Source organism: Medicago sativa, chromosome 7 (genome assembly GCF_051527215.1).
Source record: "Medicago sativa cultivar Bolivia chromosome 7, Bolivia_mono, whole genome shotgun sequence".
Taxonomy (NCBI): Eukaryota; Viridiplantae; Streptophyta; class Magnoliopsida; order Fabales; family Fabaceae; genus Medicago; species Medicago sativa.
In genome coordinates this window covers 19,255,803-19,282,512 of record NC_140755.1, presented here as the reverse complement: position 1 = coordinate 19,282,512, position 26,710 = coordinate 19,255,803, and the positions used below count along the sequence as shown (strand labels likewise).

Genomic DNA, 26,710 nt, shown 5'->3' with positions numbered 1-26,710 from the left:
TCAATCATCATTTTTATGAATGTGTTCATTTTAATTTGTAGATTCATGAGAATAAAATGAAAATAAAAATACCTATTTATAGTATAAAATGTTTTTGGAAATTGAAAAGATTTCCCAAATAAAAAGGGGGGAATAAATACTACCTCCGTCCCTAATTATAAGACCCTTTTGAGAATTTTTTTGTCCCTTTTTATAAGAACCCTTTGCTATTTCCAACTACATTAATTATTTCTTTACATACATGCCCCTGTTTATTATACATCTTTTTCTTCAATCAACAATAAATAACATGTTGAAAACATAAACCAACCCTCTCTCTTAAAGGATAAAATTGTAAAAACAATAGCAATTACAAACATATTTAATACAAATATCCACTATCTTAATTCCCGTTATTTTTTCAAAAGGGTCCTATAATTAGGGACGGAGGTAGTATATCATGAAGATGGAAATAAATTTGCGTAACTACCTATTATAATCTCTATTTTTAAAGTTCCGGAGAATATTTTAACCAAACATCTTTTTTTTCTAAATACCTTAAAATAAAATTCACGTATATTCCAAGGAACACTATTTCTAAAAATATTATTCACATATAATTTGGTAAACTTGAAACAAACACAATCTTAACTTAAAAGATTGTAAATAACTGTCATAGGTCACAAAGGGAAAAGTATCATCGTGTCAAAGTCCTACTACTATTTTATTACAATCATAGTTGCTACAAGTTGAGGCATTATCAGATTACTACCCTAGATAGCAAATCATAGTTGCTACAAGTTGAGGCATTATCAGATTACTACCCTAGATAGCAAATCATAGTTGCTACAAGTTGAGGCATTATCAGATTACTACCCTAGATAGCAAAGAAATGCAAATGATTTACTCACATTATTGTTTAATTAAATTACCATAGTGAGAGTTTTTTGTAAAATAAGTGGACATTATTGGTCCTACTTAATACTACTTCTATCCAACTGTGTGAAATATCATAAAAAAAACAAATGACTCTAAACAAAAAACATTAACAAAATGAGTGACACAAAATGAGTGACAAGATAAAGGGGGAGGGGAAGTTGATCAAATGGTATAAGGATCAAATGGTAATCTCAAACTTTCGGAGACCTGCAAAACAAATCAGACTAAACAAGAACCAAGTTGATTTTCTTCCCCACAAAATGTTGTATAAAGAATGAAGATAACTTTTACAACCAGCAGTGACTAATAAACCACCCTTGAAAACATTTGTATAACCCGAAATTGATGCCTTCATCAATACTCGTGAACCAATCTTTGACCCCAAAAATTATGACACAAAAAGGATTTAAAAAACAAAACTTTTCATACCATCCCTCACCAAAAATTACCAATAAAGCAAATGGCGACCCTCCATACCCATCTATGTGACAGGCAATAAATAAATATTACAGAAATCCACCAAACAGAAATGGCTGGTACATTGGCGCTATAAAAGGGACCCACAAAAGGGTAAAAGAAAAGACGCGAGGACAACATAGTGCATGAATAGACACTTTCTTCCGAAGGACAGTCCCAAGCAAACGAATCATAAGCTGAACTATAAGGCCTGGAGAAAGTGCCAACTCCACAGTTCCCTAAATGCATCATCCTATCTAACCAAATGGCAATGGGAATAGGAACTTCAGTGCATAAAGCTCCTATAACTTCAAAACTGCAAACTCTTCAAAGACCGACTCGTGACTGCACAGCCGAAAAACGCCTCAAATAAATTGGCAACCCTTTGATTCTCCTAAAGAATGGCTAACAACTGAAAACTTTAGAAAAAAGCAACAGCTTTAATGTATATCCAGAAACTTAAGAAGCTGATGCTGTGGTAGCAGCTGTTGCCTTCTCTAGTCTTTCCTTTTCAATTTCTACCCTTCTCTGCTCAGCATGCTGGGCAACACCATTAGCAAGAGCTTGATAATTGAACTCAAGTGTCTGGGTGAGACTCTCAAACCTCGCTGGGTCTGAGGATTGTACAACTACAAACAATTTTATTTTGAAAAGGTCAGCATGTCAAACAGCAGCAATGATGGCAATGATGAACTGGAGATTCTTTTTGCATACCTTTCATTGTATCCACAAAGAAAATAAAAGGATCCACCTCATCAATTGGGGACTGCAACTCTTCATCGTCGCTATAATCGTCGTCTGAATCATCATCATCGTCATCAGCGGGCCGGAATGACTTTGCCTATGAGCAACAGATGCAAAATGAGAAAAGATTCTAAGATCATACAATAAAGATTAACAAATACCAAAGTAGTAGTAAAAATGAGTGAATAATGAATAAGATGAAATGAAGTACAGATATTGTATTGTGACAAGGGGAATATAAAATAATTGAAGATAGTATTCGGCTCATCATTGCCGAATAGCTGAAAACTGTCCTACTCTTTCACCAAACTGGTCGGTTAACCATGTCTTGAACATGACCCTCTTTTTTACAGCACTTCAAGAAAAAGAGATGGAATTGAAGAACCACACCAAACGATACAACTTAACACAATGCATAATCATCAGTTGTACTAGATCAATATATTGCCATGATTAAGGTAGTCCAAGATATTTTATTTTATGGTATACTGTTGAGGTGTGTGTAAAACTATTTAACTATAGGTTAAACATTAAAAATTTCATTTACTCTCTAGAACTATTATGAATTATTTAACTTGATAATATATTTAAGTTCATAATAAATTGCATTATACCAGTCACTGGTTCACGCATAATTAAACCAACTAGCAATGAACGCATTTTCTAGTTCAACGACCAGTTAAGTTTTCAATTCAAAACAATGAATCAGGCACGACGGTTATCTAATTCAATTGTTCAGGTCCTTCAGTATCAAATAAAACAACTTCAGAACAAGGATAATTACCTAAGCAATTTATGACCAATTAGTATTTCCTATGTTACAGATCAGACATGCATGCATAAATTCTGTTGCTGCATGCTCAAAACTTCTTTTACTGCATGAAGGCTTGATAAAATCATTGCTCTATACTAGATTCAAATCATATATGCATGAAAATGTTGTGGGTTCTCATATCAACACACCTGTTCAGCCAACTTTCTAAGTGTGAGAGTATCAGATTCATCCCCATCATCAGCATCAACACCCATTTCCTTGTCAAAACCACTGCCATCCTCATCATCGTCATCAGTTTGAAAGCCATCCATATCATCATCATCTTCAGCTTCTTCCTCTTTTGCAGCTTCTGCACAGTGAGATCAACACATCAAAAACCGAGTACTCACCAGCAAAAACCGTACCCTAGCAAGAAATGAAGGAACTAATACGCTTTTCATTATTTCAAGATTGTGATATCTCAAAGTTACCTGCAACTTGATCCTTGTAGGCAACTAGAAGATCAAGTGTGGCTCTGAATACCCGGCCCAAAGCCTCCCCAGGCAATAGATCAGCTGGGAGTGACAGTAATGAAATTAAGCCAAGGCAGCACACTTTTTTCTCATGTTCCCTGCATGATAGTTTGCCATGACCTTTAAATTGTCACACAGAAGAACTAATATAGTATCATCACAATACACCAAGTAACACCCAGAAATGGTTAATGGAGAAAAGAGCATACCTTTTGAAATTAGCACGCAAACCACTTTTTTTGACTTGTTGCAACAAATGAAACCAAAGATGGAAGATTTCTGATGCGACACCCAACTTTTGCAATATGCTGAGAGTCAATGCTGCATTGTAGTAAAGAGCATCCGCAATCTGAAAACAATATCACTTATTATAAAAAAAAAAAAAAATTATGTTGTGATGCCACTTTTCTGTCTGACTAATAAATTTGAGAACCTTCGTAAACTAGCAACCCAAAAACAAAAACTCATTGGGGTCAAGCATAAAACGGGTCAAATTTATTTAAAATAAATAAATAAAAAATCTACAGTTTTCACAGAAACTGAAACAGTCAAGGAACCTAGACATCAGCAGTCAAGGAAGTACAATATATAGAGTCATAAAGGATAACATCAAGTCTTTGTATCAAAACTACAATAAAAATACTTTTTTTCTACTGGGTAGAACTGACTAAATAGATCAAACGGCGTTACAATGTCACATTTGCGTAGAATTAATCAGTGAAGCGTCGGGTTAACAAAGCTCCAGAACATGATGGGTTTCAGTTTTCAATAGACAATAGTGAAAATGGACAAGCAACAAAAAAGACTTCCTGATAATATAATACATTGATGTGATTTTTTATAGTAAGGGCCCCTTACCAATTGCATGAAAAGACACTTCAAATATGTCTTTTCAGTCCGATTCAAGCGTTCAACGGTAATTCTAAGATATGGTTCAACCCAGTGATCCACTTGTCCTCTACAATTCTGGAAGACAACTTCAATAAGCTTTGGAGCTGGCACAATATCATTATCCTCCATATTCTTATCCGCCAGAATCTACAACACGATATACAAATGAACATTAGTAATAGAAAATTGTATTGATATTATTATTACTATTACTCCCTCCATTTCAAAATACATGTCCAAGTCAACCACTTAACATATGCCAATGCACAATTTTGACCGTTAATATCTTTAATTATCTAAAGTAAAAAATTATAAAAATTTAATGTTTTGAAAATATTTGTCGAGACAAATCAAACAACATCTTACATGCTAATATTTGTATTCATACATTAGTTAAAAAGTATGGTCAAAGTAAGTCAAGTGAATAGTGCACATTGCAAAAATTGGACATGTATTTTGAAACGGAGGGAGTAGTATTTAGTATTATTATGAATGCTAAACTCCAAGTCCAAACAAACATGTGGAGGTAGGTGAAAGTGTAAGAGTAACTCACAGATGAAACCATGTTCCATAGACTTTGTTGATAGTCAGGATCTTTGCAAGTAAGGAAATGAGCAGTTCCTCTTGAAATATAGTTGTCCAAAGGAACTAAAATATCTGCAGAAGTTCAGAACTTAACAACTAAGTATATACTGAAGTGAAATAGGATGGAAAATCTCTAACTATGTTAACATAAATAAAAATTTCAATATTTGCACGTATGGACTTTCGTATTACGATGCCAGAAAAATAGGATAAATCAAATAAAAGTAGGTGAAACTGTAAGTGATTGGTTCTCCGTCAATACTACAGTAGAGATCCAAGTTCAGGTGGGCAAATAAAATTTAACAAGAGTAACACAACCCAGAGGCAAATTCTAATAACCCTGGCAATTTGGTATAATGTGGATGACAGAATCCCAGAAACAACTGGCTCGAGAATAAAACCTGAACCAACCACTCACAAACAAGAGGGTGACAGCATATGTTTTTAGAGCTTGAAAAGGGAATCGTTAAAAAGGAAAGGACGCTGCAAAACTGTAGAAATAACCAAGCTAGGCATACTTCAGTTTACTGATTAGAAACTATGGGACAGAAAATATCTCGTTTACCATATACCGTTCCATGTTATTTTTAGATTGTATCTTTATTTAAAGTTGTTTCTAAATTGCTTAAAGCTGGATCACTCTTCAAGTGTGTGACACCAACTCGTCTCTACTTCAATTCAATATCAATAAATCGACAGGTCACCCATAAATCATCTTAACTAGGCCCTTCATCATGAACAAAGCAATAAAAAAGAGTCAATATGTAGTTAAAAACCATACTTGGAAAAAAATCGATTGCCCAATCCGCCAATGCTTCCATCATCACTGGCCAAAGACTCCACATATCCAGAGATATTGATGGTGAGAAAAATGTCATATATGATACAATCTCCAAAACTTCTTCGAAAACCTCTGCAAGCATGCATAGAGGTAATGAAAATAAGCCAAAAAATCCAAGCAAAATAAAAATTCACGGATCACAATTTTTATACAAGAATCTTAGTAACAAAAATACATCATACTTAAAACTCTTGAGTATTCATCACACTTTTTTACATAATATAGACATACTAAAGCTAAAAGTATAAGAACTGTTGTAATTTCTTACAATCAAAATCAACATTTACCAATGAGAAAAGTCAAGCCCCTATTTTATTAAAGATTTTTTTGTTCAGATGGATAATAAATATACAAGGAAAATGGGGGATATGGATCGTGCAAAACAAGAAGTAGCTAGGAGAATACCTTGACCATCTGTTGTTAACATTCTTTGCATTATAGGAAGCAAAGTTGGTTCAACTTGCACAAAAAGGTGAGGAAGCCTGCTCACTGATTCAAGGATTGTGCTAATAGCACGTAAACAACCAACTGCGGCAAGAGCACCTGGATCATCAGCTTCATCATCAGCTTCAGCGGAGTTCATACACCTCCAGAATGCAGCAGCCTGTTGTTGGAAAATGAACAACAAAATGTTACTCTACAGAACCGTACTAGTACTCAAGTAAAACTTTCTTGACATATAGAAAGGGCAAAAATTACTACCAAATTTTGACACAGTCCTAGTGCATAAGGCGCCATCTCTTCTCCAAATTTGTCCACAATAGTCTCCAAAGTAAATACAAGGTCTTCATTCTCAACCTCATTCATAAGTTTAAAAAACTCTGATAAAATTCCATTTGATTAAATTTAGTCAGGAAGTCATAAATAATAATACTGGAAGAGGAGTGATGATAAAATTTCCATGCCTACATACCATCAAGAAGTTGAGGAAGAATAGGACGTATTTCATTCAAATCTGCATCATTGAGAAATACAAAATTAAGTATAAATATTAAACTGTACAGAAAAAAGAAAAGAAAAAAAGCAACTCAATACAGCCAGAAAAAACCACCTTTGCATGCTTCAATGAAAGATCGCAGGGCAAAAACAGAATCAACACGCACAGGAAGTTCAGGATCTTGCATTCTAGATACAACACACTGCAATGCCTTCCTGAAATTGTTCTGATCCGAGAAGCTAATATGGGCATACTGACCTGCAACCCATGCTGCCTATATTTCAAATGAAAATGAAAAAATGTCATAAATATATAAGAATAAAAAAATGAAATTCTCCTAATCTTTGAATAAAATCCAAATTAACTTCAATGAAATTAAATCAAAATATTCAATTGGAAAACTTATTTAAAGTGAATGACAGAGAAAGGATGTGTCAATCACATTCTCAAATACTACACACTGCAATGCCTTCCTAAAATTAAGTATAAATATTACTTTGTAGTTTGTACCCAATTAATTACAGCCAAGTATTCTTTCAGTCTCAGATACTACAGTTCAAGTTTTGGAGGTTTTTTCCATCAAGGACATTTAATCAAATATACCAATCAAAATTGCGGTACAAATTCAGGTTATCAAGTATAAGGTTTTTCCTTCTTTTTTTTTTCCTGCTTTGGCAATTGGAAAAACATCATTTAGGATTTTATTGTTTTTTTATATACCTTGGCTCTGAGGTGGCCAACAGGACTGTTGAACTCAGGAAAGACATGTTGCACTAACATGCGCTCAAGTTCAGATTTGTATGGCTCGGTCTGCTTCAATTTGTCACAAAGTGCCCCAATAGCAAGAAGTGCACCGTCTTTCTGTCTGTAGGGCTTGTATTCTATAGAAGCTTCATCATACCTAGAACAGCAAAAACCTAAATATTCGTCCAAAGTATACATAATTTATTCTAACATTAAGCAAGATATTACCTTCTGAAAACCTCAACTATGAATTGAATAAACTTATGAAGATTTTCTTTTCCACGTTTCCGAACCAACTCACTCACAAAATCCATGGAAGCCGTCCTAGGACTATACAAATCTTCAATTATGTCTGTGATAAAAAATGAGAAACAATAAGCAATCGCAATGCAATTTGTGTAAAAATGTTTCCACGTTTATACGCCAACAGGACTTACCATAGCCTTTCCTTACATATTCGTGTGGATCTTCTTCCCAAAGCTTTTGATCATTGTCGCTAAAGCACATAAGGGGGAATACTATTTCAAATAGAAGGACATCAAGGCGAGGTTGCAGCAGAGCATACATGCTAGTCCTTGAAATACTGCATATATTAAAAATTTCAGGGAGGAAGAATTAATGTGTTGCAACTCAGCAGTAGCAAATAAAAGCATTCAACATAACAACTAATATTCTCAAATTAAAATACCCTTTTTCTCCTGAATACAAAAACTTGTCTGTGTCTGATTGGAAATTTAGAAATGAAATATATACGGCGATGATAACAACTACAGCAAAAGTGTATTAGCATCAAGCATGGGGTTTTCATTTTCCTAGTATCAGTGTAGATGACCATAAGAACAATGCCAATCACCTTATTCTACATGAGAACCTACCAAAGCACACCAGTGGACTTATGTGACCCGTACCCCAGATTAAAACCTCATTTATATACTCAAGACCAAGTTTGGTGCTGAAAGCATCAGCTTGAATATCAGAACTTGTCAGTTACCAGGCTCGTGTTCTAGGTATTTTGAATTTTTTTGTTAAATCCTTAACAGACAAGAACAAGTTTTCATTGCCCAGATCATCGATGCACTGAGCAACAAGTTATTTCCATAGACTTTGCAGAGTGACTAAAAATGGAATGAAGTATTTTTGCCATTAGGTGAAGTAAATCAAATATAGCTTTGTTTGTAGTACCTTACATGGCTTTTCCATGGTGCATCAATATATCGATCAACATATAAATATATAAGTATTGTGAATGAGACATCAATATCAGGAGGGGAAATTCAAAATTATCCAGCAAGTATTCCTATCCTAAAAAAACTATTGACAATGTTATATATCTGTTGTGGAACCTAAAATTAAGAACACCAAGACATTCCATTACAATTAAGCATTTATAAAGCACCCTAACATGCTCAAAATTTTCTGTTTAAATATGTATAGTCCTACATTAATTGGAACAGCACGTATGTAGTCAATGAAAGGAAACCAGAGATGCAATTAATGAAATAGAATGACAGTGTGAATTAATCAGCTACCTGTTACTTAGATATTGAAGAATCAAGTTGATAACTCTGTCAGGTAAATAGCCCCCTACACGAATGACATTTAACAAGTTCAAGTGGCACTCCAAAATCTTTCCTGCATAGTGCTTCTGGAACATTTGAGCAAAAGCTCTGGTTTCAGGATTTTGTAGCTTCAAGTCTCCAAAACTGTAACACGGTAATTTAAACAGCCATAGAAATTCAGAATCAATCAATCATACAACAGAAACACTACCATTAAATTAATCAACCACATCACAACCATACCGAGTGTAGAGCCTATTTAAAATATGAACTGTCCACTTCTTGACCTTCCACCAACCCCATGATTTTCTAAGATCCGGATCAACAGGCTCACCTTCCGAGGGTACAGGTCTCTCCAATACATTCAGAAAAAGTATCATCCAAGCATTGAAGATATTTTGATCAAACAACAGTTTTGGAATCTCCAACTGAATAAATTCACAAAGAAACCCACAATAGCACATGTTAATCATGTGAACTTAAGGGAAGTAAAGAATCAAAATAATGAGGCAACAGACAATAGCACAATTTTATGTTGCTTGTAAAATAATATCTGAATAAACAGCACATTAATCAAGATAAGGATATACATACATAGACTATATAAACTATGACTTTTGGTGTCTCTAACTATATAAACTTTGCTTTATATTTGACATGGAAAGGAACATTCACTGCTATACAAATCACACTCCGAAGAACATGTTACCGATTAGAGACATCTTTCACCTCACAAGCCGATTTTGTGAGCTTGAGTTAAGCCCACCCAAATTTCAAGAGCATCTCCAATGGGGAGTCCTTTACCTAATAGAACTCCAACATATTAAAGACCCCCGTTGGAGGAAGAAAATAATGGGTACCTATTAGTTACCATTACCTTTACAGGACTCTCTTCAATAACAACGGGTTCCACAATTATAATAAGAAATAAAATAGGTAAAAGTTGGTCCCACCATCTAAAATTCATGGTGTTTATTTGAAATGTAATGTTAAATTATTAGTGGGGTTTTTTAGAGGTGCTGGGGTGGAGTCATTGAGTCCTTAATAGGTACTTGCATTAACAAATTGTACATAAGTGATATGTACACGTGGGACCCATTTAAGTACTCTTTAGTTTACTACTATTGCGGATGCTCTAAGACCCTCTATTCTTTGTTTATTAAAATTTAATAAGGGGAGAAATGGATCACAATTCAACTTCAGCAAAAAAGGAACACATTCTACACAATAAATAATAATAATCACAAGTTCTACAATATGACTGTCAATAAAAGCAACATGAAATTTTCAACAAGGTTTGATCTACAACATAACACTGAGAGAATAAGTTCCTTCATTTAAGAAATACACGTGAGGAGAGAAAACATACATAGATGGAGGACCAGAATATTTTACAGATGAGCTTGATTAAATCTGCTATTTCCAGTGATGGATTAACAATCTGGACAAGCCTGCTAAATATATTAAGTAGATGAGGAAATGTTTCATCGACAATGCGATAAACTGGTGTCCTCTCTTCATCTGACTTGAACCTGCAAAGATAAAATGTGATTGTTAACATAACTACTATTGAAGATTCACGGGATATTTTGACAATCAAGTATGTACAAGCCCTAGCCAAACAAGGCATCAAAATATGTGGGAATAGAAACCGTCCACCATTTTGAATCTTATTGTTGGTGATAACAATATATTCAATGACCAAGAGGTATGGAATATTTACAGGATACTTCATCAATCAAGTGGGTACAGGCTCTTGTCAAACAAGACATTAAAATGTGTGAGTAGAAATGTTCCAATATTTTGGTTGAGATAACAATATAATCAATAGTTGAGAGGGGTCTCGAATGGAGATTGGACCTTCCTTCTGAAACTATGTCACCTCTTGTCCCTCCTTTTTTCCTTTACATACTTTTAGATTGGGAACATCTTTTTTGGTCATATCGTAATCTTTAATTATTCTCTCATAATACACTTGAGTTTATCATTCAGAACATTTTCACGGTTTAATTATTTGTCCATTGTACTTCCTTTTTTACTGGAAAAGCAGGAGGACATATATAACAAAGTATACTTCAACGGTTACTTAAATAGTACAACCATATTCGTGGAAATTGTAGTTATATTTAACCATAAACAAACACACAAACAACTGCAAAGATTGATGTGGTACAGATTCGTGGAAATTGTAGTTATATTTAACCATAAACAAACACACAAACAACTGCAAAGATTGATGTGGTACAGAAAGGAAAAGACTATCAATAATTATTAGACAACATTAACATCTAGTAGAAAATCTGTCCAAAAGAGGGGAAAAGGTAAGTCATAGTTCATGTGGGCCTAATGTAGAATAATTACTAACCACAAGACATGAGCAAGGGCAGCAGCACGATTTTTCAGTTAAAACAAAATAGATGGAAACTTACTCATATTTTCTAGACAGAATCCGTAACACAAATAAGGCACCATAGACTTGTTGATCCTGTAGGTTATGCTTCACCCAATCAAGAAGACGGGGCCACTGTTCGGGGTAATCAGCATGTATAATTGTTTTCAGGCATTCACCAAGTTGTACCCTATAAACACAACATGTCAGAAAAGAAGAATACAGTTGATAGAAACAAACCTTATACAAAGGAAAAATAAATCTGCTGCAATGTTTAAACTATCATTGATTAATCACTAGGTAAACGGAGTCATAAACATCAACTTCATTGAGAAAAAAAAAAGGTAAATAGAGTCATAAAAACAAGACGTCGGAACACCCGGGAAGGTGCTATCGAACACTATACAGCCACAGATAAACAACTGTACCTCAACAAAGGAGGAACTTGAGTAACAAACATGAGAATGTGATCCCTCACCAAGTCTTTGTCACTCTGCAATATCTGTTGTTGGGCTTCTACATTAACCAATAGGAAAGCAAACGATCAGCAAAAGAGAGTGTTCATTATTTCATTATCTAAATTCCATCCATATTAAAAAGCATACCAGAATCAGGAGACCAATTCTTTGCAACAAAGTTCTTGAAATGAATACTAGCCACTTGTCTTACACCCATGTCACAGTTGTTGTCCACAATGATTTGCAACAACCTCACCAGATGCTGGGGTGCAAACTGGAACTGTACATATATAAAAGCACTTCACTTAAAAAAATACTTGGTATAAATATAAATCAGTTATATTTCAAAACAGCAACAACAACAACCAAATCTTATCCCACTAAGTGGGGTCATCTACATGAATCAAACAACGCCATAATGTTCTGTCACGTCATATTTCTATCTAATCATAAATCTATATTTCATTTCATTTCATTACTGCATTCAATTAACACACAAGTACCAGAGACAAAATGGACACCCATACTAACAGACGATAAAAATAAATGTTATTTTTGTAAGTTTCAAAGCCTCAGCCACACATTCATGTTAAAATGGATTATTTAACTTTCAATAAAACCATAAATATGCAGACAAAAAAATCCAAAATCAAACTAATTTGCAGACAACAAAATCCAAAATCAAAACAATCCCATAATTTTCTATCATTACCATATCTCTATCTAACTCATACATCAGTTACATTTCATTTCATTCTATTAAATTGCTTCTACAATCAAGTAACACACAAGTACCAAAATCCACTTAATATTGAGAAATAATGGACACCCAGACTAACCTAGACACCACACAACACACCGGACAGTACATTGACACATTGACACCAGCAGTAATTTAATAAACTGACATAAGTGAATGTAATCAGGGTGTCGCAGGCGTGACAGACACCCTTCAATCAACTGAATGTAATCACGCATCGGTGTCTAATCGCACAGACGTAGGACACGGCTTCGATCAGACAGAAATACGAACAAGGATTAAAAATCAATTTAAACTTTTCAACATTTCCAAGCTTCAATCAAACACTTATGCTAAAAGTGATTTATTTAACAATCAGTAAAATCATAAATAACACTAATCCAATAAATTTCGAAATTCAATAATCAAAACAATCAAATTAAACCACTAATACATTCAATTAAAACTAATAACACACAAAATTTCACAAACAAACCAAAATCAACACGTGTAACAATTATCCAAGCTTCATAATCACTTATCCAAACCTAAATCCAAGTCAACACAAATGAATAATCAATGAATAATCGAATTTCCAGTAAAAACAAGCGATTTTCACCTGATTCAAGTTCTGTTCAGCTGCTTTTCTTTCATCAGGATTGGGACTGAGAGCAGCTTGGAGTACAACAGCGAGACTAGGAAGATCCATAGCACCAACTCGATCAGAAAACTTCGATCAACGCGGAAAACGTGAATTGATGAATCCGATGATGATGATGAATCTAAACCCTAGGAAGAGATTCTTCTAGGGTTTAGAACACCGTAAAGATGAATCGAACAGGGAAATTATTGTGATTTTGAGGAGAGAAATTCGAAGGAAGTGAGTGAGAGAGAGTGAGAGAGAGAGAATGAAGGTGTAATAGTTGGAGGCTATTTAAACTTCTAGGGTTTACGCATATGGGTTTTTAACCATAGTTGCTACTGTCACAACTCACAAGTGAAGGAAAAAAAAAATGGATAACTTTGTTAATCATCGTCCAATCTTAATCCAACGGTTAAACTTTATGAGGTAGAATTGTGAAATTGATTATGGTAAATTAAAGTATAGTTGTTTGATTTTGATTTGATGGTTATGATTGTATAAGTGTTTTGATCTTGGCCGTTATCGGATGCAGATAGATCAAGTCTATCTTTTGCGCATGTTTGGGTGTGGATTGACGTTAATCACGATGTATTAGTTGTGTGGTCTCAATTAAACGACTTACATTTTCGAGGTTGTACTGCTTGTGTGAGTTGTTTGATCTTGATTAGATAGTTGAAATTGAATGACCGTGTAAACTTGAATTATACTCCCTCCGTTTCAAAATGAGTGTCGTTTTAGGTGTTTACACACATATTAAGAAATGTAATGATTAAAAGAAAGAGAATGGTTATTTTACCAAATTATCCTTATTAATTATTGGTTAGTTTTAAAAGTAATACTTTGGAAGTAGTGTGCAGAGTATTAATTGGAGGGTACAATTGAAAAGAAAAAGTTATTATTGCATTGGAAACTGAAAGCGACACTCATTTTGAAACAAATTTTTTTGGCTAAAGCGACACTCATTTTGAAACGGAGGGAGTACCTAGCAATGAAATTGATTATGATAAATGGAAATGGGTTGTTTGATTTTAATCCGACGGCTAAGATTGTATGATTGTTTTAATTTTGGGGATTTTTTTTATGCAAACAATTCAAATATCTCTTTTTGTTCCTATTGTGCGCTTGTTTGTATATGGTGTGTGTATTGTGCGCATATTTGTATATGTTGTGCGTATTGTGCGCATGTTTGTATACGTTGTGCGTATTGTGCCCATGTTTGTATATGGATTGACGTTAATCACAATGTATTAGTTGTGCGTAATCTAAAAGCTTACGTTTCCGAGATCGTACCTTGGAATTGATTCCAATGACCGGAATGTTAAAGTTTTGATCTTGTGGGGTCCTAATTAGACAGATAATGTTGAATGACTACGTCAAGTTGTCATTTTTACATGTAGACAATCTAAATATCTCTGTGTGTATTGTATGCGTGTTTATTTGCGAATATATGTTATCGTGTGTTTTATGGTTAGGGGCGGATCCAGGCTTTAGGTATATGTGGAGCTAAAATTTCAAATAAATAATACTGCAAACTAAATGTATTTTTTCTAATCGACAAATATTATTCTCGTCAAGATTGTGTAAGAAACACAAAAACTCGCAGATCAAATAGTCTAATATACAATAGTGTGCTAACATACCTCATTGTTGCACTTATTTGTTTCCACAAGTTATGCACAAAGATCTGAAAGCCCTTTCAACTTAACAAATTTTGGGTCAGATAGAACATTTGAAACATAATTCTTAAGTTGAGTGTGTAATGCCAATTTCGGCACATCTATAAAATTATTTGGATAAACTCAGTCATCCTCAATAATTTGTTCACATCAAAAGTTGCAAATGACTTTGCGGGACTAAGAGGGAAGGGGAAAAGGGAGATTTATTTACCGAGTCACTTCTTTTTTGTTTTATCAATTATGACAAACAAAAAAAATAATAATAAGGAAAAAACATGTGTAGCTTTAGCTCCACATGTGGGACAAAGATCTCCTAAGTGGATCCGCCCCTGCTTATGGTACAAAGATATTTTAATGTTCTGGTAATTTTGTAATCCACTATGAGACTAATTCTTGAGTCAATAACGAATCGCTAGTAATTTTTAGGGAGAGTAATGTGATAGAAAATTATTATTTATCTCAATTATGTTGAAGTTGAAGTTTAGTTAAGTTTGAGGTACAAAATTGTCTAAGCATTTAATTTTAGAAAGATGATTGGAAACTCACTATAGGTTTGGTTGGTTTTATGTTGTTTGGAAGGACATTGGAGGGTTTGTTTTTCATGCTTTTGTACACTCAATGAGGAAGATGCTGCTTGATGGGTTGGCTGCCAACTCTACCTAACATTGCTCTACTGCTGCTTGTGTATTTTTTTTGTTTTTTGTTATGTCTTTTTAACATTATCCTTTTTTGACAAAATGTTTTTGTTTATTCTATTTTTTTCTCATGAAAAGTTACTTCTTAGACTGAGGTACTGACTACTGAAGGTGAATATTCGGTTTTTTTTTTTACACGGATACTGTTGTCTTGGATATATGAATTTTGTGATATGTACTTTTTAATTTTTATAAAATATTTTATGTAGACTATTTTTAACTTCTAGTTCTATCTTTTAACACGTTATGTCAAGTTAGTACTATAACACAATTATATATCCCAACTCCAAGTGATTGTCTACATTGTACGATTGTCATAAAATAAAAATTTTATTAATTAATTTTTTTACAATGATTCAAATATTTTTTTTGTGCTAACAAAACTATATATTCAAAATACTTTTTTTTTTGACAAAATATTACCTGTCTAGGTGTCAATACAAAAAGCACGTGTTAGCGTGATTAGAATTTTTAATTGGTTTAAAAGTCCTAGCTCAACTGGCAGAATGTTGAAATTGTTAGGTCAGACGTCATGATCGGGGTTCGAACTCTAACACCTCCACTTGTGTATGTGAGTTTACAATGGCTTTGCAAAAACAATTCCAATGCATTACAAACAATTCCGAAAATATGTATAGCTTATTAATAAATGACATAATTCGGAAAAAAGTACTATACCAAAAACATTTTTTTTTAGGGAACTATACTAAACATTTTTTTTAGGGAACTATACTAAAAACATAAAAAAAAAAAAGTATATTACATAATAGACATATAGGTATAGATTTATAATCATTATTATGAAATCTAAACTAAGCTGTGATGTGGGTCATAATTAACGTAGAAAACAAGTAAAGAAAACAAATAGAAGAAGGGGAAATTAAAGAGGGCAAAGACAGCGCATAATGAGAGGATTTTTTACAAGAAAATTATGGCAAGCATATATTACCTTTTTTTTTTAAAAAAAAAATAACAATAATTATGTGAGTTTGGCTCCTGTCCCATTCTAAAAATGGAAGTTGAACCACAAATTTACTGGTAAGTCGGCTCCGATCCCATTCTAAAAATGAAAGTTGAACCATAAATTTACTAATAAATCAACTCTTTATCAACTGAATTAAGTTTCATTTTCCACGTAATATTACCTTTTATCTTCATAAAGATCAACCAGATAATATTACCATTTATCCATCATCACAAACTTTTATGAATTTAAAGTCTAGGATACACTGTTAACTGTTTATATTTTAGTGGTTCACCGTTATTTATTTGTTTTAAAATGTTGTCACTTTGAGGTTATTAGCCTTTGCAAAAGAATGATTGATTACCTTTAAATCACTTTTGCTGATTGATTTGCTGTTTGTGTCCTTTTTGCCAATTAGCTTCCTAGATGATTAGGCAATTGATTTTGATTTTGATTTTGATTATAGGAGATGTAATGTCAACCGTGTTACAATATTTAAATTATTTAGTTTAATTATATGAATTCATATTGCTTTGTATTAGTAAGTACAAATTCCCTTAAAAAAATTAGTAAGTACAAATTAATGGTTACACCAGCGTAATATTACACCAATGTTACACCGCCAAATATCGTTTTACTCTATACATATTTTTCAAATTACACCGTTGGATTGTAAGTTTATATCACATATATCATTCATGTAAATTTTTACGAAAATCTAAAATCTAAGATTAACGATGTTCCATAAAAGAGCATAAAACCGTTAATATTGATGTATCTCAATAACATATCAAACGATTTTGTATTTTCGTAAAAATTTATTTGAATTATCTATATGATATAAACTTACAATCCAACAGTCAAATTTAAAAAATATGTATCAAGTAAAACAATATTGAGCGGTGTAACATTGATGTAACATTACACCGATGTAATTTGATCTCTCCTCGTATATATCAAATGTGAGTACTATTTAGAATGAGAGGTGAGAGGTATTGATATTGACCACTGGATCTAAATGGATGGTTTATATTAAAAACCAAAATAAAATGTTAATATGCGCTCCCACACAAATCATAGTGCCTCTCTCTCCTCTCTGCAAGTCTCCGTCCACCGACGACCACCGTCTACCACCGTTATTCTCCTCTCGGATATATTTTCTCTGCAAAAACAAAGCAAAAAAACACATTTGAAATACAAAAGCACATCAACTCACGAAACACATATCTGAAGGTGTGGTCAGATCTAAAGGGGTTGGAGGTCGATGACGACGATGGTGAGGACGACGTAATGGTGTGGTGGTGAAAATGCAAGGTGATTACACTTGTAGGGAGATAAGAAGAGAGTGTAATTACCAAATTACCCCTCTAGTTCTCACCGAAATTACTGTTTTGTCCATGGTGTTGTATTTGTGTTAAAAAATTGTGTGTTTACTTATCATTTCTCTATTAATATAGTCATAATCTACTAGATTACATGGTGATAGGATTCAAATTTGATCCGATCACACACCCAAATGGAAGGAAATGATCAAAGAATACCAACTTGCCCATTATGTCTCGGTTTGTTCCATTTATTTTTATTGTGACACTATCTTTACTTGCATCTTGACTTCATTGTGATTTTTTTTTTTATTGTGATGTATCTATTTATTTTAATCTTTCTCAAACTTACATGTTAAATCTATCTACTTTATTATTATTATATAAGGCATATTGTCATACCCCAATTTTTGACATAAGGTCCCACATTCATGCGCCGTTTGACCCTGATTAGTCTCTGACTTTTTAGTGAAAAATTCGGCAGAGAAGTAATTTAAAATACTTTGTCTTTGGTTCCAAGTCGGGCTCTCTTCTCTTTTATTTTTAGTTTTTATTTCCATCTTTTATTTAGGTTTTTTTTAACTTAATTTAATTTTTAATTTTTAATTTATTTAATTAGTTTTTTATTTTCATTTCTTTTTTTAAATTAATTAGTGTCAAAAAACCAAAGTGTCAATAGTGTCCAAAATTTCTGTCGGGGTCCATTCCATTTTTTTCTCATGCCACTTTTTGTGCCAAGTTTTCAGAGTCAAATACTTCTTTCCTTTTGTTACCAAAACGCGTTTCAACAATTATCACACCCTTTAATCACATTCAAGTGCATTCATCAAAATTTGATTTGTTGCCCAAAATAAGATTTGATTTTTTTGATAAAAAGGGCAGCAAGGGATCAAAGTAAGGACAACCAATTCACACAACAAAGTACCTGCAAAAATACACGCACAAAAATCCCAACGCAAACCTTCATCTTTCAATCACCCTCTCGTCACGTTCCAATAGCAGTGTCTAATCCAAACATCAACAACAAACCTTCATCAGAACCTGCGCAACCAGTCACGCACAAACCCTTTCAAAACCACGAATCCAATTCCTCATAATAGCATCAGTAACCCATTCACGAATCACAACCAAGCCACGAAAATTCACATCAGCCCTCAATCATCAAACCGATCCACAACTCAGTCAAAACCAGAAATAATCCGTTCACAAAGCCGATCCAGACACCCAAGAAAATCAGTATCGAATCAATTAACCCAAAGGTATAAACCTTTTGTTTTGATCTAGGTCACCTTGTTTTATTTTTTTGGTTGTTTTGAAAAAAGAAAAAAAGATGTAGAAAGAAGAAGATAGAAAGAAGAACGAGAAAAGGGAAGAGAGAATTAAGAAGAGGAGAGAGAAAGCGGAAAGCAGAATAAAAGAAAACGTGAAGGGGATTTCAATTAATCTAACCCCTTGGATCATGTGTGCAGGGGTGTATGGTTTACCATACACCCTCGTCTCCCTCCCCCTTGGATTTTAATCTAAAGGCCCCGGCTGCCTGGATCTATGATTTGATCTGGGCTGTCTGATTTCAATCGGACGACCCTGATCTAATCTGCAAAGCCCAGCGCCCCCAGTTTCTTTAAAGCCCATTTTCCTTTCTTTAATTCTGCACACCCCCCACCTTAATGATTGGACCCCTGCTTTTTTTTTTATTTCTTCATTTCTTGCATGCATTTTTATCTTTTTTAGCATTTTATTTTTCTTTTGTCATGCATTATTATTAGATTAGATTTATCATCCTGCATTTATTCTTGCATATTTATTTTACGTCATTTATTTTTATTGCAAAGATTTAGAATGTATTTAGATTCAATGTAAACTATAAATGAAAAGTGTGTGTGTGTGTGTCTTTTATTTCTTTACCGTTTTATACATATAAAAAAATGCAAAAAATTAGGTTAGAGGTTATGTGGTGATCCAACGTCACTACAGGTCCACGCGCTTTTTATTTTATTGCTCCGTTAGTTTAATTTTCATTTATTATTCCAAAACAACAAAAACATTCAAATAACAAAAATCACAAAAATATTTTCATAATAAACCTTGATTTTCAATCAAGTGATCGTTCTTTTTATTTTCTTTCTTAATCAAATATCAAATCAATTTTAATCATACTTTAATTCTATTTTCTTTCAATATAAAAAATACAAACAAATACTCATTTGCCACTTGGCTTTAAAAGACAAAACCAATCAAACGTCAATTTCTACCCCGAACTACGTGATTTTGATCCTTCACGGGTACGTAGGCAAAGGATTCGTCCTCTCAAATCAAATTAAAATCAACTCTTTTTTTTCTTTATTTTATTCACCATTTATGTACATCTCATTATTTTCCTTCAAAGCAAGTTTAAAGCACAAAACTGTTGAGGCAAAATCCCTAATTAATTTTAAAGATAATAAACCAATATGATTAAAGAATTAATGGACTTTGATTATTTCCTTGGTATTTAACTTGTGCTCTTGAGTGTTTTACTAAGACAGGAACAAGGCTTAAATCATACCAAGAATCAAGTAATCAAAGGACATTTGATTTCAAGATCTAACACTGAGATCAGAAAGTTAGATCAGAATGTTGCTCAGAGATCAGAATGTTCGCACAAGAGATCAGAAGGTTGCTTCTATACAAGCCCAGAATCTCAAGAACATAGATCAAGGTCATGCAAAGCACATGTGACATAAATAAATGTCAAGAGAAGTACTTCTACATGGATCAAGCAATAAAGGTATCTATGATGATTAAAAGATTAATGGACTTTGATAGTTCTTGGTATTTGTGCATTCTTGAGTGATTAACCAAGACACAAACAAAGTTTAAATCATACCAAGATACAAGAAATCAAAGTACATGAACTAACTCTGAAGTTCAGAAAGTTAGTTCAGAATGTTGATCAGAAAGTTGATCAGAACGTTCTGATGATAGTCCAGAAGGTTGTTCATAAGCAAACCCAGATTCATCAAGAACGTGAAGAACATGCAAGCACACTTGACATGAATTAGAGGTCCAGAAAGGTACATCTGCATGGATCTATCAACAATAAAGGCATGAACAAAGATTTATGTCAAAAGGATCTTTAATGTTCATCCAAGACTATAAACATTAAAGTACTAGGATTATTCCAATGAGAATATTATCCTAGATGTTGCATTCACTGCACTTCAGTCGTGTCTCTACTATTAGGATTGATTACATCAAAAGTAGTCTTACAAATCATCCTAAAGTAAGCACAAATGAAACATTCTGATGATCAGAATGTTCACTTCTGCACATGCTTCCAGCCATGAACAGTGTAGTTGGTAAAAAGAAGAAAAAGGTAACAAAAGGAGATCTTGCATCAGAGATAACTTGTACTCTGAACAAAATCAAGCAAATCTCCTAGAAGCATGGGCCTGAAGCTGCAGACCACTATCCTCTCTTTCCTGCACAAAGTCCAAGACAGATTTGGTTCACTTTATCCTACTTTTCCAGCAACTTTTGAAGCATATGGAGAAGCTACTTTTTGGAGGATAAAACTCAAACAAATCTCACATCACGTGCTGGGCAAGCCCAGAAATTCATCCAACATTCATCCATGATGAACCCAGATGAAGAACATCATGAATTTCCAACATTCTGATGAAGAACACAGCAACATTCTGATGTTCATCCTGGGAACGCAACAACATTCTGATGGTCAGAATGTTCACCCAGATTTTCAAGTAAAAGCTTGTGGGGCCCAGGACACGTGGCATAACACCATTGGTCACCTTACAACGGCTATATGAGCCCAAAAAATCTATAAATAGAGATCAAAGGCTCAGCAAAACTTGCACCTTGCCAAAGCATTCAAATAAACAACTTGAAGATTGTTTAAAAGCTCTTGCAACAGAAATTGATCAATGGCTAAGGCTTTCATTTACTTAGTGCACATCAATACTCTTTGTTATCTCTTGCAAAGATAACTTCTCTTCCCCCCTCCTCTGTTTGATTCTCAAACATCCAAACTCCACACCAATGCAAAGCATACAAGAAAACATCTTAAATATGTTTGAAGCTTTAGCATTCGAATTGGTCATCACTGAAGGCTCCTTCTACCTTCTTTATAGTGTAAACCAATTCTTCCTTATCTTGTTACAGATAAGATTCTCCCTCCTTTCTTCTCTGAATTGATCATCACTGAAGGGTTTGTATACCTTCTTTGTAGTGTAAATCAATTCTTTTTGTTATCTCTTCTAAAGATAACTTCTTCTTCTCCCTCCTCTGTTTGTTTCTCAAACATTCAACCTCCAAACATCTTGTAAACTCTCATCAAGCTTTAGGGGTTCTAAAGTGTTAGTTTGAGCTGAAGGTGTAAAAGTCTAAGTGGGTAACTTAGCAAGAAGAAAAGAAAGTCTCATCTAGCTTTAGGGGTACTAAAGTGTTAGTTTGAGCAAAGGTTGTAAAAGTCTAAGTGGTTAACTTAGCAACAAGGTGCAAGCCTGCTGAGGCTTAGAGAATACAGAGTTGTAAGTGTCCAGATGAACACAGATTGTAAGGTGCAGGATTTGAGAGGTTATCTCAAGCATCATAGTGGAAACTCTCACAAGATTGTGAGGAGTGGACTAACCCACATTGGGTGAACCACTATAAACTTCTGTGTGTTGATTCTCTCTTCCTTATACTCTTTACTTACTGTAAACACAAACACACACAAACACATTTACTTCGTTAAACTGTCTTTGCACTCAGACACCAGAACATTCTGAAGTCTGCTTTAAACTGTTTTTGCACTCAGACATCAGAACGTTCTGAAGTCTGCTATTAACTTAACTATTCCAAGTTTCCACTTGAGAATCATTTTTAAAGTTGCAGGATAATTTTTAAAGGGTCACAATTCAAACCCCCCTTTCTTGTGACTATTTTATCCACTTTAAAAACGTTAAATAAAACTAAAAGGTTCTCGTAGAGTACTACGAATATTTAGGGTGCCAATACCTTCCCTAAATATAACCAACCCCCGGACCCCCCAATTTAAATAAATTTTTTCAAAGTCGTGAAATAAAAAGTGAGTCAAAAGCTAATCAAATAGCTTTGATCTTCGAAAAATGACGCGACACATATGTATTAGATGAACATGTTGTTGATATATATCAAAGCTTGGTTTGTATTAGTTTGCCTTGAACTTAATGATAACGAAGGAAGAAAATTAATACAGAGAAGATACAAGTTCAACAAGAAAATTAGGTTAGATTTGAGAAAGATAAATTACGATTTTATTAGTGCGTTTTGAACTGGTGGACTATTTCTTTTGGTAGGATAACAAGTTCCTAGTAGACCTAATAGTGTGGATAAAGATAACAAGTTCCATTTTAGTCCTTTAAATTTAGTCCATTGATTAGTTTTATTTCAGTCCTTTAAATTTTAAATAATAACGTAAACAATTTATTTTCTCAAGCACTTTATAAAAGACTATGATTTTGTCCTTCAAAAAAAAAAAAAAAAGACTATGATTTTGAATTAAAGTATCATCTAGGAAAAGCAAAGGTGGTAGAAGATGCGCTAAGTCGAAAGGAATTAAAAAATGCAGAGTTAATGATGCATGAGTGTAAGTTGAATGGAAAGTTTATAGATCTCATTCTGAACTAGGGGTGGGCATCGGTTCGGGTCGGTCCGGGTTCGGGCTCAAACCTCAAAACCGAGCCAACCCACGGGTTGAGATCAACAACCCTATTGCACCTAAAATTTGAATCGGGTATTTCGGGTTCGGGTAGATCGGGTACCGGGTTGGTTCGGTTCGGATTAACGGGTCATATATACAAGAAACAAAAAATCTAGATTCGGATTCCCTTTCAAAATCAACACAGATTCACATAAAAAAAATGTATGAATCCTTTAAAAGCTTAGATCTAAACAATTTTATCACAAAACTCCCAGATCTGGAAAAAAAGAGGAAAGAAGAAGAGAGCTTCTGCGTCCTTATTTGTGAGCTGAGGAGAAAACAAAAGAATCAAAGACAGAGAGAGATTATATAGGCTGGATTTTGAACAAAGAAGGATTGTAAGAGATGAAGCAGCTGATTGAAATCGCAGGAAGAGAGAAGAGATTAAACTTCAATTGTTTGTTGTGTTGTTTTGAGTGTGAAGCATCCTTTGATGATAGGTGTTATTTGTTGCTGTCACTTGAAGATGAGTTACACATAGAAAGCAAAGCAATGAAGCATAGAAAGCAAAGCGTGAAGCATTGTATGCTTTGTCCAAAAATAAAATCTCTTTGGTTAAGGGATATGGATTTTTCTAGTTTTTTTTGTGAGCGATAGGTTGGGCCTATGTTAAAAAAAAACTTATTAGTAAGTTTACGGGTTGGTCGGGTTCCTTCGGGTTCCAACGGACCTAAAACATCAAACCGAACCGAACCGAATATACCCATAGTAACCCGTAAAATTTACCCGTCTAACCCGTAACCCGTTTTAACCCGAACCGAATGTGTAAAGTAGGGTTGGGTTCGTCGGGTAAATTCGGGTTGACCCGTATTTGCCCAGCCCTATTCTGAACCATACATGGTTAGAAGGCAGGGTCATTGTAAATCAGTTATAGATTTCTTGTGATCTAAGAATGTGTATTGGACAATTGCAGTCTATGGATATGGACCTTTAATCTTAGATAGGTAGGCCTGAATTTACTCATGCAGATGATGGGGTTATACTATTTGAAGGAAGAGTTCGTGTTCCATGACTTGAACCTGAAAAGAACAATCTTGGAAGAAATGTATCAAGATTTGAAAGCTTGTAAGAGTAGTTTTACTATTCATCCGGGATCTACAAAAATGTATCAAGATTTGAATAGACATTATTGATGGCCAAGCATGAAAATGGACATTGCTGAATTTGTAGCACAATGTTTAGTGTGCCATCAAGTAAAGGTAGAACATCAATGACCAGGAGGCCTTAAAATGAAAAAAAATTACAAGTTCGACCCGCTGTGAGTTTTATTTACCTAAATGACCCATTTTCTTTTCTCAAAGTTTTTTTTTTGTCATATAGTGTATGTCCTGCCAACTGTGCATTTTCTGACAAGACTCAAACTAGTGACCAACTGAAACATTTTCTGACAGCTTTACCACTACACCATAGTTGAAGCTTTACCACCATACTAGAGTTGAATATATGATATCAGATGACTCAAACCCGTATATATAAGATAAGTAATAGAAGAAATTTATAAGATAAGTAATATTTTATGAATTATATTTAAATTATATAAATCTAACACATATTTATCATATAAAATAGTCTAAAATATGGTTTTGGTCCCTGCAAATATGTCTCATTTTGGTTTTAGTTCCCTTTATTTTATTTTTTTGTAATTTTTGGGTCCTGCAAATATGTCTCGTTTTGGTTTTGGTCCTTGACCCCATTTTTGTGATGATTTGCACACCTGACACATGATGACTGAACCTATTTGGTAGAAAAGTAGTCCCTGCAAAATAATTTGATTTTTAAAAAGGTCCCTGCAAAATATATTCAAAAACAAAATATATTCCAGGAACCAAAAACTACAACAAAAAAAAATTACAGGAACTAAAGCCAAAATGAGACATATTTGCAGGGACTAAAACCATATTTTAGCCCTATAAAATAATTTAATGAATTTAAAACAAGCGTAAGGTGTTCTATTGCATATGATCTCAAAATTTTATAGAGTCCAAATCACTATGGTCTCAAAATTATCCAAATATATGACATCAAAATTCTATTTCGATCATGTTTGTTTTCATATATCTTTCCACTAGTCACTTCTTTTAATTCTTTTAAGGGTTATGCTAACAAGTGCCCTTGTGACACTTGATAAGAAGTTAAAGATGGAAATAAATGATAAATTCAAGGTAAAAAAAAAAGTCAATTTTAATATTTAGAAGTGTTAAATGCACCATTTCCAAAACAAAGTTTCTTTTTTGGACTTCTTATCAAGTGTCTCAAGGAAACTTGTTAGCATTTTCCTTCTTTTAAAGGTTTAGCCGAGATCAGATTGTGGTCCCGATCCTATTTTTATTTTGTTAGTAAGAATAATTAAAAAAAAATTAAACAAACATATGCAATAGATAGAAAACATGAGGATCGAGACTCACCATACATAACATTGTGGTATATTTGGACTCTAGAGAATTTTAAGGCCGTATGCAATAGAACACCTTACTCATGTTCTAATTTCACAAAATTATTTTATATGATAAATTTTTGACAAACTATTACTTACCTTATAAATTTTCTTCTATTACACAAGTTTTTAAAAAACAAAAAATTTTGCAGGGACCAAAAACAATTTTTTTTTACAGGGACTAAAACCAAAACGAGACATATTTGCAGGGACTAAAATCATATTTTAGCCAAAAAAAAATTCACTGTTAACACGATTACCTTGTTATCATGTCATTTCTTGCATGAGAGAAATGGACAATGATCCAAATAAATATGTCCTTACATACTACAAAGGGAAACAAATTAAGCATGCTACAATCATATGATCTATCCAGCAAATAGTCAAGCATTGTGGGCAAGAATTGAGTATATAGATCTCAAACCCTCACTTATAAAAGGCAACTAGGAAGACCCAAGAAGAGAAGAAACAAGGAACCTGATAAAATGAAAAGGTATGATTCTCAGATGAAGAGAGCTTATCACAATATTCAATTCACCAAATGTTAGCAATAAGGTCACAACAAGTCTACATGCAAATTGCCACCACCGTCCTCTACAACTACCTACTAAAACTCAGAGTCAAGCTACTGCACCACATGGATTACAACCTCGGAGTTCTTAACACGTGCCATCTCATACACAAATAGCTGCGTCACATGGATCAAGAC

At 33.8% G+C, this 26,710-nt stretch overlaps 1 protein-coding gene across 1 annotated transcript; it reads right to left on the bottom strand.

Annotated features, from left to right (window-relative positions):
- Positions 1–1,143: 1,143 nt before the first annotated feature.
- On the bottom strand, positions 1,144–13,484 carry LOC146904830 (importin beta-like SAD2). The gene is made up of 22 exons (XM_085724283.1): positions 13,168–13,484; positions 11,957–12,089; positions 11,780–11,867; positions 11,392–11,541; positions 10,332–10,494; positions 9,206–9,390; positions 8,933–9,106; positions 7,841–7,986; positions 7,632–7,755; positions 7,380–7,560; positions 6,774–6,933; positions 6,636–6,677; positions 6,425–6,543; positions 6,128–6,326; positions 5,663–5,794; positions 4,850–4,953; positions 4,264–4,443; positions 3,615–3,754; positions 3,364–3,503; positions 3,082–3,242; positions 2,089–2,215; positions 1,144–2,003 (listed from the first exon to the last, which is right to left on the bottom strand). Exons 1-22 carry the CDS (start codon positions 13,255–13,257, stop codon positions 1,834–1,836), a joined length of 3,108 nt encoding a protein of 1,035 aa, XP_085580409.1. The 5' UTR covers positions 13,258–13,484; the 3' UTR covers positions 1,144–1,833.
- Between the last annotated feature and the right edge of the window lie 13,226 nt (positions 13,485–26,710).